Source organism: Oryza glaberrima, chromosome 7 (assembly GCF_000147395.1).
Source record: "Oryza glaberrima chromosome 7, OglaRS2, whole genome shotgun sequence".
In the NCBI taxonomy this organism is placed as follows: Eukaryota; Viridiplantae; Streptophyta; class Magnoliopsida; order Poales; family Poaceae; genus Oryza; species Oryza glaberrima.
In genome coordinates, this window is record NC_068332.1 from 8,260,596 (window position 1) to 8,281,609 (window position 21,014).

Genomic DNA, 21,014 nt, shown 5'->3' on the forward strand with positions numbered 1-21,014 from the left:
GGTGTGGCTGTATACATCCCTAGGATGTAATGGCAAGGTTTTATTTAAATCCATTATTATTTAAAAAAAAGGTTTTCAGGTCCGGTCTTTCTTTTAAAACGAGCCAACTCTCCTTGATATATCCCGTGTAACTCCCCTCATCAGAGTTTTAATTTTTATTAAAGGTCCTTATGATGTGCATGTAAAAGAACAACGATTTGAATGTATTTTCTTTTGAAACAAGGAGTCCCATCTTCATGACAAAAACAATGAAACCGGAGTACAAGGACCCAAGAAAGAAAAAGAAGTACAGAAACTCTGCACAAAAAGAAACAGAAGTATAGAAAACTTAGCATGATTACTACTTTATGCTCCAAAAGGATCTAAACAAGCTAAGCTAAATATAGTTTTAAACAAGAACCATTAACAAAAACACCATGCCAGGCCAAAATTCAATCCCATAACAAAAATGGAAGACTAATTGTCTGTATGGAAGGAGCTAACTCTGAATGTTGCTGCCAACACAATCATTACTAGTTTTAGTTTTGTGCCTAAAGTTGATGATCTTACAAACCATTTGAGCTTTCTGGAGAAGTTGTTACAACCATTTGAAGAGTAGATGTTCTACTGATTCGAGGCACTGAACAAAACATGCTCCTCTTGGATCCTTTCCACACTTTGGGGATCAGGTTTTCTTTAGTGAGAATACAATTCTGCAGCATCAACCATATGAGCACCTTAATCTTCAGAGGCAAGTTTGTGTTCCACAAATACTTGTGTGTGAACGCTGCCTGAGTGATTTGATCAAATTCAAAGCCTACCTATGCATATTTGCCTAAACAGCACAAGTTAGTGTTCTACATGACTTGTTCCATTCTGAATAGCTCTGGTCCTTAGTAATTATTGGCTGAATAGCTGAATGATTTGTGATAATATTTCATGGGTACAAACAAATAAATTAACTATGATAAAGTTGGAAAATGGATTTAAAATAGTATAACAAGAAATTCACACATATATATATTTTTCTACAAAATCGTACCGTTTAGGAGTTTGGGAAGCATTCATGTTAATTCTATTCATTACAAACGACCAGGTCATGACATTTCATACCATCAATTGGTACAAGACCCACATGCGTAATTGGGCGGGCCAAACAACACATCTAAAATGTGCAATAATAGTACTAGTCCTTAAAAAAAAACAACTTGGTGCATATCTTTTAAATATGACCACCTTTTGCTGCATTGTTGCTTATTAGTAGGATAATGCTTTTGGGGAAAGAAAGCTGAGGATAAGGAAAAAAAACAGGAAACATGTATTAGTGCTGGATGTTACAAAATAAAGAAATAAGAAAAATAAACAATAAAGTTGGTGTCCATAGCTCTGGCAGTACAAGTGGAAAGTTCCTTGAAGAACTTATTCTATCTCATTTTTAAAGGATTTTTAAGGGAAGGATGAAGAGTGTTGGTAGCAGAGGCAGAGTATCAGTTCAGTTTACACTACTACTACATCATTAGCTCTGCTCATTGCAGCCATGGAGAGTGCAAAGAGATCTTGCCTTGCTATCTCCCTCATCCTACTCCTACTCCTTGTTCCAAGTATCCATGGAGCAAGGCATGTTGCTGCAGCTATCAAGGGTACAGGTACGCAGTGTTCCTTCTCTTCTCTGCATGTCTGTCTTAGTAGGTTTCTTACACCATAGTATCCTTGTATGCATCGTTTTCTTCAGCTCTATGTTTCTATGAACAAATGATGACAACTCCCGTGTATATATGTTTTGTATTGTATCTGCATAGAACTGTATGTTTCTGAATGTTTGTAAAGTTGTTATTAACATGATTTCTATGGTTCTGTTGGGGTTGGACATGATGTTCGACTATTCAACTTAACTTTCGTTCCACTACTTACAATATTAGTTTTGTGGGAAACACATGAAGATTTGTTTGTTTATTACAAGCATTATGCACGATGAATTTTTTGATTATGTCAAAAGTACAACCAACACCAGAAGTGGGTCCCTAAAAAAGAAAGGCAAGATAGCTGTGGTTGGTTCCCTTTGGCTAATTGCCATAAGTTTAGATAAGCAAAACCTTAGAAAATATTTGAAATTTATCTACACCGTGTATTTCTTGAGGAAATTATCTACACCCTATTATTTGTAAAACGTTTCTAATTTCATTTTGGGTAGCCTCGCATAAGTTGTCGTCCCGTTTATCTATCTATATATCTTCCTTCCTCACTAATCAAATGCATATCCACCTGCAAAATGAACAAAAGTAAATGCAATGTCAAGCATGGCCCTACTGATTAATTGTGTTCGTCGATGGACCGAAGAATTCAGTACTAAATTAAAATGTTCAGATCTGGAAGAAATTTCTTGGAAAACAAAGCAGTTGATTTCCTTATTGTTAAAATATTATTCAGTCCAAACATGCCTATATTAGTTAGTAATTAACTTATTCAAAACATATCAAGGGTCTGGCTGGCCTAGATACTTGAATCTCCAGTCACAAATCAATAAACAAGACAATAATAATAATAAAAACTTGATGAATACTCATGTGGTGTGTGAGCGCGCAGATCAGGCATCCTGCCTGAAAACCCTGTCAAGAACAGATGCTCTGTCCTGTCCATGTGGGGGAACACAGTATAATTAATGAGATATTATTCCCCTGCATTTCCGGAGACCCTTGCACTGCACGCCGTTAATGATACTTAATTATATTCCTAACTAATGCTCTCGTGATATCACACAAAGTGATTATTCACCAATAATAAATATAACATGGCATCATCACGTCCTGTTTACAAACAAACAACCTGATGATCATGTGTCATGCTCGATCCAGAACAAACCATAAAAAAGAGTAGAAAAAAACAATTTTAAATTTTGAAGGACATATAAAATCAAGTACTCGCTCTGTCCTACTCCCTCCATCTACTTTTGATAGTCATATTTCCAAATCTAAAAAATTTATTTTTGATATGTATATTTCAATCCAACAACCTATCATATTAATGACTTTTTTGGATTTAATGCGTGACTCTTCATTCTTCCACATAAGATTAGCTATATAGGCATCGAAAAATGTAAATATTAATGAATCACTTGTTTACGAGGAATAACTAGTAGCATGTTTAGATGGATGATAAGTAGAATTATTTATCCTTGGTCTGTATGCTAAGATGAAATATGACTATTAAAAGTAGATGGAGGAAGAAGAATATAAGGATTTTTAGGGTTAGACACGTGTAACTAGATAAAATTAAATGGGAGAAGATTGTGATTGGTTGAGAAGTGGAGGTAGATGAAAAAATTTGAATGGTGAAGGGTTGTGATTGATTGAGAAGAGAATTTTGGTGAAGAAGTTTTATATTTTGAGACAAATCATAAGGGTTAGAAATTGTTATATTTTGTGATGGATGGAGTAATTAACTTGAATATTGAATATGTTATTTTATGATTATCTAAAAAAAATATGTTATTTTGTGGCACGTGAAGAACAGAAACTTGCTGATACAATTTCAATTGATACTATACGTGTGTTTTTTTTTATATACAGGCGCCGACAGCGAGATGGTGGTGATGGAGAGGACGGCCGGCGGCGGCGGCGGACATGGACGCGGTTACACAAGCCACCGGTCGCACAACCCCAACAATCCCAACGACGGTGGCTCCGGCACGCCGGTGGTGGACCCGCACAATGTCGCCACCAGGGGCCACCACCACCGCGGCGCGGCGACGAGGACGGCCGCCGGCGGCGACCCTCGCCTGGCAGCCTGCATGCTTCGTCTGGGAGCGACCTTCTTCCTGCTGGTTCTTGGCTGAATTATTTATTGGAGGATGGATATGTGGTTATTTTTCTTAAGTTTTTTTACTGCTTTTTAAATTTAATTTTTCTGCGTTTTTGATATAGTGTGGTCATAGTTTTGTGACATGTTAAATACCAAGAGATGATACAAGGTGTATATATACCATGTGCATGTGAAGTTGGGATGTGTGTGTGTTTTGCTTTGCGGTGTATGAAGACATATGTACGGAGTTTGTTTGCCAGAATGTGTGGTTTATATGTCCATATCATATTGTTCAATGTAGTACTAGGACCTAGAGATCAGAGAGCATCTCAAATCCTAGTGCTATCAGTACAGATCTTCTATACACCTTAGTGTAATACACCCATTTTGGATTTGCATTTATACACTTCAGAAAATTTTATATGCAATAAACAGGTAAACCATGCTTGTGCATACTCAAAATTTAGTGTAATAACACAACAATATGTGAATATATATAAATTGAAAGTTGCAAACAAATACAAATTTTGTTTTTTTACGAAACACAGTACAAGCACACAGACGCTCATATACACACGCTTGCATTGATCCCAATGAAAGCACACGCAGAAATCCTAGCCTTAGCAATTCCGAGAGATTGGGCTGGCATATTTTAAAATTGACAAAGCCACCATAGACATCTTGTTGTCAATAACACGTCGTCTACCATGGAAATAATAATTTGCTGTAAATACGATCACTCATGCCAAGTCTAGCACTTCAGTGTCAGCTATCATTGGCAGGTTCCTTAATAAAAAACAGCCGAGCTAACCTCAGTTTGCCAAGTTTCGTTTCTTTCAAGATTGGGGAAATATGTCTATAAATGGATTATTTCAAAGCCGTGAACAAATTATTAGTTGCATATAGGAGTGTTTAGAACTTGAAAGTTTCATCAATTTTGGAATGAAAATAAATTTTCTTGTAAATATTTATTTATTTGGATCAATCAACTATTTTTTGTGGTTTCAATCGTACTTTGCTATGTATGTAGGTCTCTTAATGCAAATGAGAAACTTTTGGAGAAAAAGGTGTAAGCACTCAGAAAATGTTTCAGCCATAGGCTCGGCCCAATCCCCAAAACTAACTAATTAGATCCATGTACGATCAGACATGGATCGTCCCTGGTTTCCTTTCACAAACTAGCGTGACCTGAATTTTGCAACCTATAGTAGATGTGCTACATAAGTCTAGTTTGATCTAGCAATAGGAGATATCAATAAGTACGAAACGAAGAAAGAACAAAAAATTAACTGTATTTAATAAGTAAAAGAAATACATTGCTTTGGACCAGCTATTGGCCACTCAACACACATTTTAATGGAAAAACAGACAGATTTTTAAACCATATGATTAACAACACGTAGCTTACACTAGACAATATAAAACACATAAAACCAATTAATAAGATTAAAATAATAAGAAGTTAATTAGAAAATACATATTCCCCCGTCCCAAAATATAAAATTTTTTTATGGATGCATGGACATGGATTTAGATTCGTAGTACTATGATATCCTATTCAACCAAAATCACTTATATTCTGTGCCACAACAAATATGCCATTTTAAAAAAATGCCACTACTATTCACGATTTTGCGGATGGCGTCAAGGATGGCGGCAGCGGCGGCACCCGAGACCTCCCATCACGGATGCGATCGAGGACAGAAACGGTGGCGGCGGCGGCTCCCGAGCCCTCCCACGCGGATGGCATCAAGGATAGCGGCGGCGGCGGCGGCTGCAGGTTCCGAGCCCTCCCGTCGCGGATGGGGTCGAGGATAGTGACGGCGGCCGGGGCTCCTGAGCCCTTCCGCGTGGATGGTGTTGAGGACGGCTGCTCCCGAGCCTCCTGCCACAGACGGCAGTGGCGGCAACGGCTCCCAAGCCTCCCGTCGCAGATAGGGCCGATGATAGTGGCGACGGTAGTAGCTCCTGAGGCCTTCACGGAGGTGGCCGATGACAGCGGCAGTGACGGTGGTGGTCGACGACAGTGGTGGAGAGAGAGGAAGGGGAAAGAGAAGAGAGGGGAGGGAGGTGAAGATGAAACTAACAGCTAGGTCCCTCGTGCAGTTGGGGTTAGCGGAGATTTTTGACGGAAAACGTGATGGAGTGGCATGGTTCTAATTTTTTCAAATTCCAATAGCACGTAGCCAATATTGTGAATAGTAATGACATTTTTCTAAAATGGCATATTTTGTAGTGGCATGGATCCAATTAACCCTTAAAAAATATCACTTCATACTGCATGCACGCAACCGGCCCTCCTCACCTTCTCTTCACTTTCCTTTAATCTTTTCTTTATAGTAGTTGAGATAATATTTGTTATTTATCATATTAAATTCTAATCAACTATAAATTCAAAATTACACATAAAATTTTTACATACATATAATGTAATAGTTGAGATAGGCTTAAAGTGGTGCTGACATATTTTAAATTATAATAAATAAAAATGTTTTTTGGGTCGTATATTGACCCTTTTCATCATATATGACAAACAAATGGCGACATATATTATTTTATTATATATCACTTTTACAAACATGCATAACTAAATTCGCTCTACAATTGAAAACGAAGTTTAGACCATCATATTATTTACCATTAAATTAATATTTTACTATCTGTTTTGAATATATTTCAACTTATAAAATAAAATTATATTTCAGGTCGCATTTTGATTCTTTTCATATAATCCAAACAGACATGAAAATTATATAACAAATGACAATATAAAGCATATCATTATATATCTGTTATCAGTTGACAAATATTTATGACTAAATAGGATGACAAAATCCAAAAATGCTATTGACAAACGCCCAATTTCAACCAATGTCATCAACAATTTTATTTATAAATACTCTACACAAACTAATTTCATTTATATAATTGCTCTCTTATTTCAATTTTAAATTCATTTTTCCAAGAACATAGTAAGTATATGAAAAAAGGAGGTAGCAGAAGTAAATATAAATTTGTTATAATTGGACAAAATTTTCCTCTTACCATATATATCTTAATAGAAAGTTTTTTCCATTAAAATATCCTAAATTCCATAAAGATATCTATAGTACACAAGAAAAGCTATTACTTAAAGTTTAGAAACTCCAAAAATATGATATACTAAATATTAAAAACACATATAGTACAAATGATAGGTCCATGCGAATTAACTCCATTTCCACGACACGATATTTTCTCATAAACTCAAGATTTTATGAATTCGAATAAATAATTTTAATGTAGAATTTATATGTTGATAGGGTAGTTAGAAGAAAATCATGACCAACATTTAAAGCAGCGATCCTAAACAAATTATGGACAAAAACAGATTTAGAATATAATAAAAACATATTACCAAAAAAAAATTACCCACATGTTAATATTATTCATAAAATTTCAAGCAACATTAAACAAGGTGTCAGCAACGTGCCTGCGCATATGCGCAGGCTACCTTTTCTAGTTACAAATATAAAGACGGGACAAGTTTTTCTGGAGCTACCTAATTAAGATTCGGCAATCTCCATTATTCGTTGTTGAAGCACTCTACATAAGAGTTATGCTCCCTGCCTTGATCAGGTAGTTAATATGTACTCTCTTCTTGGTGATTTTTCTCCGCTCGGGAAGATGAACCCTAATAAAACCTTTATGTAGCATCCTGAGTTTGACTCCTTTACTTAAAAACGCTTTTTATTACGTTTTAAATTTCAAAATTTTTGAAATCTCGTGCCATTAATGATTTCAAATTTGATCAATATATCCCTCCATCTAATGTTCCCTCCAAAATTCATCAAGTTTTAAATTCATAATAAAATCCTGAATAAAAAAAAAACTGTACTCCAATTCTAATCCCTTAATAAATCTATCTATCTTTACCAATATAATAATCTATACCAATATAAAAAGCACCAGTTCATCCAACACCTCTCTCTCCTGACCCTTAGATCTGTTCATCCAACAGTTTATATTAAACCTCTGCAATTAGCGATTCCCACGTGGTAAACAGCGGTTAGCGAAAAAATCCCACGTGGTAAACAGCGGTTAGCGAAAAAGAAAAAGAGAAAAGAACCCACCGCCGCCCAGAAAGAAAAAAAAAAGGAAAACCTATCCTCCTGCGCGGCGCCGGCCGCCGCCGCGTCCTACGCGCCCGCCGCTCGCCTCCTGCGCGCCCGCCGGCGCCGCTCCGCTCGCGCGCGGCTGCGCCAGCCCCTCACGCGTCGCCGGGTCGCCGCCTCCCGCTGCCGCCTCTCGTGCGAGCCCGCCGCCCCAACTCCGCTCGCCGGGCTGCGCTCCCGATTCCCCTAGCCTGCCGCCTGCCGCCGCCGCCTCCCGCTGCCGCCTCTCGTGCGAGCCCGCCGCCCCAACTCCGCTCGCCGGGCTGCGCTCCCGATTCCCCTAGCCTGCCGCCTGCCGCCGCCGCCTCCCGCCGGAGCCGTCGTCGAGCGGGCCACATCGCCGCCGCCGCCTCCTACCCCCACGCCGTCCAGTCCCCCGCCGCTACCGCCTTCGTCGAACCGCCACGGACTCCGGTTGCCGATCCAACTGCCGACGCCGTTCTTCTCATCTACTAGCGCTGGGAGGCCATCCGCCGTCGCCGTCACTTCGCGCAGGGCGCCCAGCTCCTCGCCCGTGCGCGCGCCGCCGCCGCTTCCACTGCCGCGGGGACCAAGAAGCCCCCCGACCCACTCGCCCGCGCGGCGCTCGCCGAGGCCGACTATGCCATCGCTTCCCCTCCTCCTCCCCACGCCGTCCTCACCTGCGCCATCTCCACGGCCCTCCCAGCTCCACCCCGCCGCCCTGCCCGCCCCATGCCCGCCGCTTCCGCGCCGCGCCGTCGATCTCCGGTGACGTCGTGCTCCAAGCCATTGGTTATCCCTTCTCATGCTGATCCCCGCTCCTGATTTTTCTGCTTTGCCGTCTTTCCTTCAACACTGCTGAACAAATGGCTTCGATCTGTGTGAGGGTCTTCACGCTATCGTCCACCTTCTCTACCCCGCCGGTACAGGAAGACGACGCCGGAGCACGGGGCAACGTCGAGGAAGATGACTGACAGTACATTGCTTTGTGCCATGCTCCTCTACTGCACCGTGCGACTGTTTTTGTATGACTATTGGAAATCATTCCTTTTGGTTTGGTCGCATGGTTCAGATGTATGTTTCTGCTCTCATTCATCTCTTCTGTTTATGTGTTTTGGTGCAGTTGCAGGTTGGGATGTGGGATCGAGCACACCGTGATGATTGGGAACATTTCCAAGGACAGATTGGTATTGGTTCCTAACTCCTTGGGTTTAACATCATGTTGGTGATGTTCGACGTTATTATTTTGCTTTGCAATATAGTAATCATCCGGCTGGACATGTTTTGGCCATCTATGCAGGAATACATCAAATAAATATCTAATGCTCTCTGTTTTGTCTGTAGATGGAGTAAGCGTTTTTTTGAGCTTCAAGGATTCATTTTGTTGCCTTCAATTGTAAAAGGAGAAATGCCAATAAGTGAAGGCATTAGATTCAATCCCAAAGTTGGTCCTTTTGCTTCTAAAGGTGACTAGCACAATTTCTTCTGTTCCTTTAACTGGAACGTTAATCTTCTCTACTTATGAACTGGATGTCGATGAGTCAGTTTTAGGTTTATACATACATGTAGCTTTTTATCTGAAAATATAGCGAATGAAGTATAAAATTTCACCATCCTGGTGATCTTTTTACTCTACAATTTATTGAAAAGCTTGGGCATTCTGCTTTTCACCGGGTATTGTTGTACGATTCTATTTGAGAGAGTAGAACTACAAGTCCAATTCTGTGTGCTAAAAAACAACAGAGCAAGTCAGATTTTTGCAAGACAAATCAAGGTAGATTTATTTGTCCTTCTGATTTGTGGTTGCCACATGTTTGCAAAGCTACTTAGTGAAGAAGATATAGATTGTAGATAGAGAATAACTGAATAAAATAAGCTGAGGCAACTTTGAGAAACTGGCATTTTTTAATTAGATAAAATACAATCTTCTTTTTGATATGTTGATTCTTCCTTAATACAATTTCTTTTTCACCGAGATAAATAGATTAATTTCTTTTGGATTCAGCAGTAGTGCCAGACCAATTGGCATGACATGTTTGCCTCCATTCAGTAACATTCATCTGATTCAAAGTGTTCCAACTGCGGCGTTTTGCTTCTGAACAGATCCCCAACTTGCACTTGATGCGATGGTTCTGTTTTGCTGCTAAAATTCAGGTTCAATTGAATATCTTTTAATTTCAGAGCTGCAAGTACATATTCAATTAAATATCTTTTCTTTTCCTTTTCATTTTCTGCTAAAAAGCTAGGTTCAATTGAATACCCTCTCCAACCTAATTTTCTATTTACTCAGATGTTTGTACCTATTAACTCAGAAATGAAGATGGTAGGATAGCCTTGGTTTGGAGACTATTTTTAGTTCATGACTTCATATATCACTCGCTTAGATTTTACTAATCTTTGTTGATATGTGCAACCTAATTTTCTATTGTTTCAGATTTTTGTTCCTATTAACTTCGAAGCAGGATGACGTAGGTTCAGAGACTTTTTTAGTTCAGTACAGGGCTTCAGATAGCACTAGCTAATGCCGTCGGCAGCGTGTAACATGGAACCTTTCCTTTTTACCCAACAAATGACCATATTGCATAGTTTTAGTTTTTCTTATACTGAAATTGATGAAGTGGTTATTATCCTTAGTTCTTCTTCCTTCAAATTTCATTTGTTTTCCCTTTATGAGAATTATTCGGTTGTCCTCCTAATAAAAAGTGCTTTCTGAAGACGATAACATCAGGTGATGCAAATGTAGTAAAAGAATGTAATCGCATTAACTGATTTGATCAAAGCACAAAACAGAAGTGCAATTGATCACCATCTGCAGTATAGGACAGGTATTTCACTCTGCTCAAAACTAACTACTTCTAGACAGTAGGTCCATCAGTTAAGCGTGTTAATATTCATTCCCAGTAGCTTCTGTTTTACGGATTGGTTTTCTCTCTTTCTGAATTCATCCATTAAATATCACATTTTTCTTTAGTTTACTAAAAGTCTCAAAATGTGTAAGCTCTGTTAGGGAAATTTTCAGCTATCTGTTTAGTCAATAATGTGCAGCGAAACTGACCCTTTTAAATGTTTCCATATTATTTTACTTAATGTTTTGGTCAAAAGTGGATTGTAATTATTTTTTTAGTTTTATATTTGAATACAACATCTTAATTACACTGTTAACTTCACAAATTTAGATATTGTAGGCTTGCTGCACCTTGCATGTATGTTGTTGCTCAACTAAATAACCAAGTTTGTTACTGTCATGGCAGCTTTATTCGTTGTAAGGTGCTATGACTGGACATCAAAAGATGCTTGCAACCTAATCAGACAATCCATTTAAACCTAACTGAAGAATATAACAAGTCAGGCTTCCTGCTTTGCTTGATTTTCAAATTCATGTAGGCAGAAACAATATGGATATCACCGATCATCAGCACGTAAGTTTGGACAGTGCAACAAAACTTATCTATATTTCCTCGATCTGAATGCTTGGAAGGAAAGGAAATTTTCAACTTGGAGATCTATCTGCTACTGATGAATTCCGCTTCTCAGTTTACATGGAGATGAGTTAATCTGGGTAGTCAGTGGAAGACCATAAAAAGAATGTTGTTGTATTCATGATGCCACGTACCACCAATCATATACCGCTGGAATATTTACTTCGACTTTCAAATTAATTATCATGTAACACTCTTAAACTATATGAAACATTCCCTTCCAATTAGATTAATCATTTTTCAAAGAAATCCAGAGTCTTCGGTATAAAAACTATCAGTACAAGTTTTTTTTTTTTTTTTTAAAATGTCCCGTTGACTTCTAGCCGCTGAGAAACTAGCGGTTGACGGCACACCCCCACTGGCCACCCGCTGACTTCTAGCCACTGAGAAACTAACGGTTGACGGCACACCCCCACTGGCCACCAGATATGCTAGGGTGGGTTGGACGCTCCCAGGTGGCTTAGTGCTCAGTTGCGGGCTGCACCGAGTGCCCTCCTAATGCATGACACGGTCTTTGGACATGATCGACAATAGAACTTGAATCTCGATCGGTTCAAGTTGAATATATGTTTCTCTTCATTGTTAATGTGAACTAACAAGAATATGAATTTCATTCAATATATATCGACGTGCCTCGTATGTGCACACTAACTAGTACTGCTATAAAAAGCACCAGCTCATCAAACACCTATCTTTTTCGACCCTTAGATCTATTCATCCAACGGATTATATCAAGAGTTGGATCACCCTGCAATTAGCGATTCACCTCTGCTAATCTGCGGTTAGAGCGATCGGTAAAAAGGAGAGAGGAATAAAATCCCACGTCGTCCGGCGAGAGAGGGAGAGGAAAAAAAAAAAAAAGAAAACCCACGAACAACCGCTCGCTCTGCGGCTTCTCCCCACGCCGAGCGCCGACGCTTCCCTCCCCTTCTGTCGACGCGTGATCTCCTCCCCCACCACGAGCCACTTCCCTCGATCCCTCCCGTCGACCGCGCGCCGCCTCCGCCTCGGCGAGAACCCAGCCACGGGCATGCAGGGAGGGAATCGCTCCTCCTCGCCGACCGTCTCCCATGCCTCCTTCCATCGCCTATGCGCCTCACCGGTCTCTGCCCTCCCCTTCGCCGTTGCAGCACCTCGCCGGCCTCCACCCCCGGTTGAAATCCCGTTTTTTTTTTGTTTTCCATCGGTTACCTGCAAATTTGAGCCTACATTGTTTTATTGAAACGTGGTCTGTGGATTTGGTTGTTTCAGCCAACGTGGTTTATGGATTTTCAAGTGATCTGTGGATTTAGTGAGTTGCATTGTAATATGGTATTGTAGATCATGTATTTTAGGACTGACTTTTACGTTAAACATGCCCCATGGTCCATGGATCTGTGCATCGTAATATGGCCTTTACTTATCTGAAAATTGCTTGTGAATTTTGCTTCTTTATATTCATCAGAATTTTACTTATCTGAAAACTACTTGTGAATTTTACTTTATTATTTACTAATAATAGCTTATTTGTATCCTGAATCATTTGAATAGCTTTTAGATATAAGGGAAGAAAAATGGAGGAGCTGTTGGCCTGTGCTTGGCTAACAAAATTGGTGGAGAGGTATCATGTAACCAAATCAAGCACATAATCCCTTTTCCCTTTTAACATTTATAGTTTCTAATATAAAGTGTTCTAATTGGGGTGAGACTGTTGACTGGCTTACCATCTTGGCCCCTCTTAGTACAAGAGAATATATCACATCGAAGTTTTCCTTCTGGACTTCATGAAGGAATTAATTTTTCACAAGTATCTTTGGCCTAATCATCACACTTTGTGCGAAGAAGTCGAGCATTTCTTTGTCGGTCATCTCACAAGTATCGTTGGCATGGATGTCATGCTGGCCTACCCCCTGAATGGTGCTGCTTCAGTACATAACAAGGTATATGTATTTGGTGGACTTCAATTTCAGAATGATGTGGTGCTCTAAATTTTTTTTCCTTTTTTTTATCTCAGGTTTGACCTTTGGATTGCATCTTAGGCTTTTGCATGGTCTTCGACTGGTAATAATCTTCAGAATATTCACATTTCCTGTGACCAATACATACCTAAAGTCTAGAATGTCGCTATACTTTGGCATGGTGCAAACTTTGGCGAGTTCTGAAATAAATATTCATGAATCATGAGCTAACCTCTGGTTAATAAGTTTTAACATTAAGATCATTGATTTACTACATCCAACATTCATGTTTTAATTTGTTGGGATAAAAATACATGAATTGCTGGTTGATCAAAATAAAAGTTATTGCTTAGGGAGCAACCATAGAATTTGCTCCAGGGAATTTTTTTTTGTCCTAATAACACATTGATTTTCAAATTCTATCAATCCTTTTGTGTGTGCTGTGCAAATCTAATTCATTGGAAAGGCTGTTAGAAAAAGGTTTTCCGAAAATGATTGATAGGTTTTGTGCAAATCTACCCCACAAATTGGATTTGAAAGGCTGGTTGCTTAGCTAGATCCAAAAATCAAACTTTTCTATGGCCTTGGGCCCTAATAGTCAACCTTATTTCAGAAACCAAATCTTCATTTCGTCGGCACAAGGATTGCTGCACCTTTACATTTACTAATAACACTCTTATTCCATATAGTCCATGCACCGCTGCCAACCTTGATCCACATCAAGCCTCCGCCTCCAAAGCTACAGGAGAAGATGGTTGCATCAAACTCCTGCCTTCTTTCTCTTCAAGTAACATCTTATCTGTGTTTTGATGGAATTTTGGAACATGCATGGATAATTTTGGTCCGTGTTTTGATGATTTCTCTAATTTGTAAGTATTGACCATCCAGAGAAAATTCAGGTCTTCTGTTACTCATAGTAAATATCATGATGATAATAATAGTTTACTCCTAATGGTTCTCTTTGTTCCGCTAGAAAGAAGTGGACGATTGTTTGAGGAAGTAGGGGAGAGAGTGAAGCATGTGATTTTTCAGGCAAGTTTGTCAAAGCCATTTGAATGAGAGGCTCAGGATAGCTGGTGGTAAAGCACAGAACAGCATTGGCGCTGCTAAGGAGGCTGATCTCCGGGCAACCTAATGTTCATTCATTTGCGACATCAGATTTGGGCTGCAACTGTGAGTTCTTTTCAATCTTATAATCAAACTCGATGTTTTTCTTTTATAATCATACTATATTATATAAATTCATATTGTGAATATAATCTAGATATAGACTAATATAAAAAGCACGAGTTGTTTAGTTGCAATTAGCGCTTAACCCTGCAATTAGCGCTTAACCGTCGCCAAATCGAAAAAAACCACGCCCCGCACCCCTCCCCTCGCCTCGCCCTCCTCCGCTCGTGCGCGCGTGAAGAAGAAAGAGGAACGAGGAGAGAAGAAATCGAGAAGAGGAGAAATCGAGAAGAGAAGAAAAGGGACACTGTCAGGTGGGACCCATGTTCCTTTAATTAATCTTGCACAGTAATCATCCTCTTAATCCTGCATTATTATCTCATTGACACGTGGGTCCGGTTGCACAAATTCTTGATTAAATCTATATCTATACTCTATACTAATCTACTAATATAAAAAGTACCAGTTCATTACCAATCCCGCAATCTTCTAGACCCACTCTCACGTAGGTCCCACCTATCATCCCTAAGAAAGAAACCGCACCGCGCACGAAAAAAAAGAATCGCTGCGAAAGGAAGAAACCGCACCACACGCGCCATCCCCATGCCGCGCCGCCCACCGGAACGAACCCACGCCGCCGCTCTGCCCGCCTCACCTCACTGGCAAATCAATCCACCGCATCCACCGGCCGCCGCCGCCGTTGCCGCGATCCCAGAAGATTATGCGGGCACCGCCACATCCATCCCCGACGACGTGTTCTTCTCCCACATCTTCGTGAACCTCCGAGTAACATCCCTCGCATGTTTCAGGGCAGTTTGCCGCTCGTGGCACGCCGCCGTCGACGACCCCGCCTTGGTCCGCTGCCAACTCGAGCGGTCGTGCGCGAGGCAGCTCCCAACGTCATCCTTGCTTGCTGTCGCGAGCATGGAAGATATATGGGACGAGAAAGCACACTCTCCAACTTCGAGGTTGTCAGCTTCACCGGCTAAGGCTTACCCTGCGAGCGGCGGCTAGACCAGGAGCGAGAGCGGTGGTGGCGCCGCCGCTAGACATCACCGTCGAGACTGATCCGATGCTCCACAAGTCTATCCCTAACGGCGGCCGTATCACCCGCCATATCATCCCCACCCACTGCGACGGCCTTGTCGCCTTCGCCACCTATGGCAGGGCCATGCTCGTGTGCAACCTGGCCACCCAGGAGCTCGTTGTGCTGCCGCCCGACAACGGCAGCGGCCCATGCCCACGGTCTACAGAATCAACGGCGGCGGTTGGCTTCGACCTGTGGCGGAACAGGTACGTCGTCGTCAGGTGCTTCTACTGCAAGTCCCACAACGATCCGCTGGTCTACAACATCGGACACGAGATCTTCACGCTCGACACAGGCGCCGGCGATGGATGGCAGCGCATGCAAGACTCGTCGCGTGCCATCAGTCCCGGTAGGAGGAGACCCGCTGCCTGCACGCGTGGGGGTTCCTTCTACTGGTTCATCAACGAGTCTCAGCCATGCGAGCTGCTGTGATTCAACCTGCGAGACAAGGCGTTCGACGCGGTCCCGTCCTCTCTGGGCTGCACGGCCTGCGACAACAACGACCGTCTCTCGGACCTCGCCGGTGAGCTGTGCTACATGCATCGCGTCCGCACGAGCGTGGCCACCCACGAAGTTTGGATGGCGGCGGCAGTCGATGACGATGACCAGGAGTGGTGGTTGCGATACCGAGTGGACCTGTGACACAACCCGTGGGGCGCGGCGGCGGCGGCAACGGCCAACGCTGGTTCCACAACTTCGGCACCACGGCGGCCAGCGACGATGGCGTGGAGGAGGCGACGTTAGTGGCCATGTTGTACAAGGAGCTGTGGTGGCACAGGGAGCGGAGCAAACCGGTGGTGAAAGACGTGAACATGCAGGGGAGCCGGTACAGTTGTGAGTCGGCTCATCTTGAAAATAACTTACACACGTTGACATGTTTAGTCAGTGTTTGTTGCTGCTTCAGACATATGCAAAGGGAAAAATGTCAGTGTACGGAAGAAAAATGTCATAGAGAGGCATGGGGGTAGGGGTTTATTTTTACAAATTCAAAATAAATTTGATCAAACAAGAAATCTTTAAGTACATACAGAACCTCAAATTGATATGGTAAGCTCGCTAACATATGAAAAGATAACCAATGAGGATTGATATGGGACTTACTATCAACATCTTCAGGAATGTTTTATTCCAATAAGATTACATTACCAGAACATAGTTTTTTTATGATTTATGTTACCACATACTAACCCTCATGATTGATTTAGGTAGTGGATGTATATGGTCAATATATGTCGACGTGCCTCACTAGTTATTAATAAAGTAGCACTATTTATCGTCCTCTTTCCCCTCTCTCTCAGGCCGGGCTAGCCTTCTCTCTCCTATCCTTTTATTTTTCAGCCCATCAGTAAGCCGGCCCAGTCCACTCCCTCCTCTTTTTTTCCTACGCGGCCCAGCTAGCACGGGCCAGACCGACCAACACGTGCCCACGCACGCAGCTTGCTCGACGCATGCCGCGCCACACCTCACCTCGGGTCGGCCCTGCCTGCTGCAGCCTGCATCCCTTTAGGGCAAGCTTCACAGTGGAGATGATAGTCTCCCTTAATTCAGTTCACATCATTAACTCATTAATAAATATGTACTACTCCCTCCGTATTTTAATGTATGACGCCCGTTGAATTTATAATCAACGTTTGACCATTCGTCTTATTCAAAATTTTTGTATAAATATAAAAATATTTATAGCATGTTTAAAGAACATTTGATGATAAATCAAGTCACGATAAAATAAATGATAATAACATAAATTTTTTGAATAAGACGAATGATCAAACGTTGATTAAAAAGTCAACAGCGTCATACATTTAAAATACGGAGGGAGTATATACTACAACAAATTACCTCTAGCACACTTACCATAATACATCATATTAATTTTGATTTATTTGTTTGCTATCAATTCATTGGTCTCTTGTTCTTATATCTCTTAAAGTTTGTGTAGAGGTTGTTCCTTATATGAGAGGTGCCTCTTTCTCTCTCCTTTCATCTCTCTCATCCACCTCATCATGTGAGCTTACATGGCACCTAGGGGTAAGTGTATAGAGGCTTAGACCATTCCCAACCCAATGATTAGGATGGTGTCTATAGCATTAAATAAGCTGTCACCTAGGATGAAAGATGATGTGGCAAGTGAATAAATGAGTAAAGAGAAGGGAAACAAGTTTGGCACGAGACATGGCTTCTACACAACATCCAATACATCATATGAGATAAGCAGCATTAAATTTAAGTATGGAAAAATTGTGTTTGCGTTGAAAGAGTAGTGTAGTTTCTTGATTATGTGAAGTTTATGTAAACTATGCCTATTGTTTTGGGTTAGGACTGGCCTTATACTACTGGCCACTATCCACTTCTCCCCACCGTCACAAAGAAGACATCCGCATGCATTAGAGCAAGTTGGTTTAATAGTGTAGCCAACTACTAGCTCTAAATTATCTATAGCCAAATTAATAGCCAATTCGTATAATACTTACTCAGTACGCTATTAATATCTGGTCCTACCTGTCATACACATATTACGTCTTGGAGTCCGTGCGGCTATAGATCTGTAGCCCACTGCTTTTCTCTTTCATCTTTTATCTCTTTAAAATATGTTTATAAATCAAATTTATAGTAATGCTATTGTACCTGCTCTTGTATCGAAGAACACGGCAAGATCACACTTTCTGATTCACTTTCTTGTATGATTTTATTAGATACAAGAGAAAGGTACTACTGCTTTTAAAAGTAACGAGCTAAAAACAATCACCTAGACTCATTAAAGTACTTGACTCCTTAATTACCTAACTGACTCTTCGATTATCTGAAAAAAAAAAATCCTTGGTTACTTAATTGACTGCTGTATATTATTACCTCCGGATTGATAATATTTGTCGTTTTAGACAAGGGTAAGGTTAAACTTTAGAATATATATTTGATTATAAATTATTTTTAAAATATTTGTCTTTCAAATATGGTGACTACGTGTATAAATTAGTCTTAAAAAACACTTTTAATAAAATCATATATTTATTAACACTTTTATACATATTATAATAAAAAATTAATGATTAAAGTTGTTTTTTGAAGACCGTGCTTTTGTCCAAAATAACAAATATTATCAACCCGGAGGACGAGAACTACTCACAATCCTCCCCTCTTATCTAGACTCTAATGTCCTCCAAGCTCATCGATCTTGACTACGACGTGCTCTAGAACTTGATTCAGGATGGTGAATACACCTCTGCAGCGACCTGATCTATACTTCTTGTACTCATATCAAGATGGCGACCACAACTTCACATCCTAAATTCATCTCCCATGGTGTCTCAACTCAGAATGGTGCACACATCTTCTCTATGTCCTGGGCACATCTCCCATGGATGAACATTTTCTTAGAGCAGGTACAATAGCAGGCTATAAGCCAACTGTAAATATATTTTAAGGAGATAAATAAAGAGAGAGAAGAGCAGCGGGCTACAGATTTGTAGCCAGCTGTAGCACGGACTCCAAGATACAGTGTGTATATGATAGATGAGACCAGATATTAATAGTGTAGTATGTATCTATTGTATAAATGAGCTATTAGATTGGCTATAGATGAATTGGAGCTAGTAGTTGGCTATACTATTGAACTTGCTCTTGTGGACACATCTGACACAAGAAGTCTCATGCAGATTGTTGCTCTCTATGCAGCCTGGACTCCTCGTAATCTTCGACCAGCATAACTTAGGTTCGCGAACCCTGAACCCGTTCTCGACTTGGGTCATCGTTCCGTAATTTCTTGGTTCATGACCCAACTAATGATTTTTCTTATTGAGGAGGCATACTCAAGGTCGTACCACATTTCTTTCAGGTCGCGTCCCATGAAGCACGACAAAGTATTTCGTAGGGATGCAAGCGGGGTGGGCAAGCGGGCTTTTTTATCCCGCTTGTGCCACTTCTAGTTCATTTTTTCTTCTAAATTTTATACTATCATGTGAAAAATAGACTAGCAAACGGGTTTTTATGCGGGTAGCGGGACTACCCACTTGCATCCCTAGTATTTCGACCCATTCGACTCGAGTTGTTGGTGACCCTGACACTACTACACAAAAAATTCTATGTACGATGACCCTTATAAGTTGTAGATGAACTATAATTGATTGCACCTGCAAAAATTATTTTCCAAGGGAAGGTTCACGGCGCATGCGGTCCCTTAAGAGATCCGTCAATGAAAATAGACTTATATTTCAGGTGGACCTCTTAAGAGACCGCATACAATTTTTGCATGTGGGCAAAGGGGTGAGTAAGTGGGCCCCACGTAATATCCCGCACCTTTTATTCTCCTCCTACTCATTCTCTCTACCGCACCTTTCCCCTCCTACTCTTGTTATACACTCCTACTTCCTCTCATCCCTTCCTCTCCCCCATTCCACTCCAGCAGCTAAGGCGGATGCGGTGGGAGCGGGCAGGCGGCGTCGACGGCGACCACTACTACGATGACCGACGACAACTTCCGCGACGACCGGCGGCATTGGTGGAGGGCCGGATCTGCTAGTGCCAGGCCTAGGGTGAGCGGGATCCGCTGCCACCAGGCCTCGGGACGCGCGGATCTATTGTTGCCGGGCCTCGGCAACTTGGACCACGTCGGTAGTGACGGTGTCGGCCTCGAGCGACAACCACGACGGTGGATCCTGGCACGACGACGGCAACGGATCCTACGTGACACGACCGCGGATTAGGGTTTCTGTGTTATATGGATCTAGGGTTTTTATTTTTGGAATTGTTTTATCGCCCAAATTATTTTTGCATGCAGACGACTTAAGCATCTGCTTGTGAAAATCGGATTTTCACATGCCGTTTTGCTAGTGGGCCACCCGTCTGCATACAAAAATCACTTTTGACCGCATCGGAAAACGATTTCCCTATCAACTACCAGCACCAGAGCCACGCCGCCGCACCACCTTGGTCTCCCCATCCAGCGCTGCTTAGCGCCCCCATCTGAAGATGCGTCCTCCTGGATCCAGACGCCACCACTGCTGCTGCCACCACCAACTGGAGCCGGCCCGCGTCAAGCTCCTCCATGGCCTGTACTGCTGCTCGTCGAAGCCGTAGCCCGCTGCCCAAGTTCATGTCGACAAACCACGCTGCCCACGAAATTCTTGCCCTTGCCTTGTGATTTGCTCGATCGATTGCTTTGGTTGTAGCAATCCGATGGAATCCATGCTGATTTTATTGGGTTTGAGTTCAACTCATGACTATCTAAGAATCCTCGTTCTTCCCAATACGTGTACGGCTAGGTTTCCTCCTTGATTGTTTGGTATGCGTGTCTAAGGGTCTGTATGAGAAAGCTTTTAACTGCTGCAGTTTCTTCCAGAATCAGAACCTCCTTTAAACAGTTCAGATTTTGATCCAGATTCTAAGAAACTGTAGTTGTAGAATCTAGTAAATGAACTAGAAGCCAAAAGCTGGGAAACCCAGCTTTTCCAGA

At 41.5% G+C, this 21,014-nt stretch overlaps 1 protein-coding gene and 1 long non-coding RNA gene across 13 annotated transcripts; both read left to right on the forward strand.

The window, feature by feature from the left end:
- Window positions 1-1,348: 1,348 nt before the first annotated feature.
- On the forward strand, window positions 1,349-4,174 carry LOC127779074 (uncharacterized). Its single transcript, XM_052305762.1, has 2 exons — window positions 1,349-1,625; window positions 3,546-4,174. The coding sequence occupies exons 1-2, from the start codon at window positions 1,517-1,519 to the stop codon at window positions 3,809-3,811; spliced, it is 375 nt and encodes a 124-aa protein (XP_052161722.1). The 5' UTR covers window positions 1,349-1,516; the 3' UTR covers window positions 3,812-4,174.
- Window positions 4,175-7,912: 3,738 nt separating this feature from the next.
- On the forward strand, window positions 7,913-19,732 carry LOC127779075 (uncharacterized). 12 transcript variants are annotated; one of them, XR_008018617.1, is made up of 10 exons: window positions 7,913-8,917; window positions 9,016-9,079; window positions 9,237-9,358; window positions 9,901-10,046; window positions 10,327-13,290; window positions 13,365-13,411; window positions 13,998-14,177; window positions 14,282-14,481; window positions 19,219-19,274; window positions 19,398-19,732. It is a non-coding gene; the product is annotated as an uncharacterized LOC127779075 (long non-coding RNA). The 12 variants fall into 12 exon arrangements; XR_008018616.1 differs by having other exon boundaries at window positions 9,996-10,046; XR_008018613.1 differs by having other exon boundaries at window positions 9,901-12,971; window positions 13,093-13,290; window positions 19,398-19,731.
- Window positions 19,733-21,014: the final 1,282 nt, after the last annotated feature.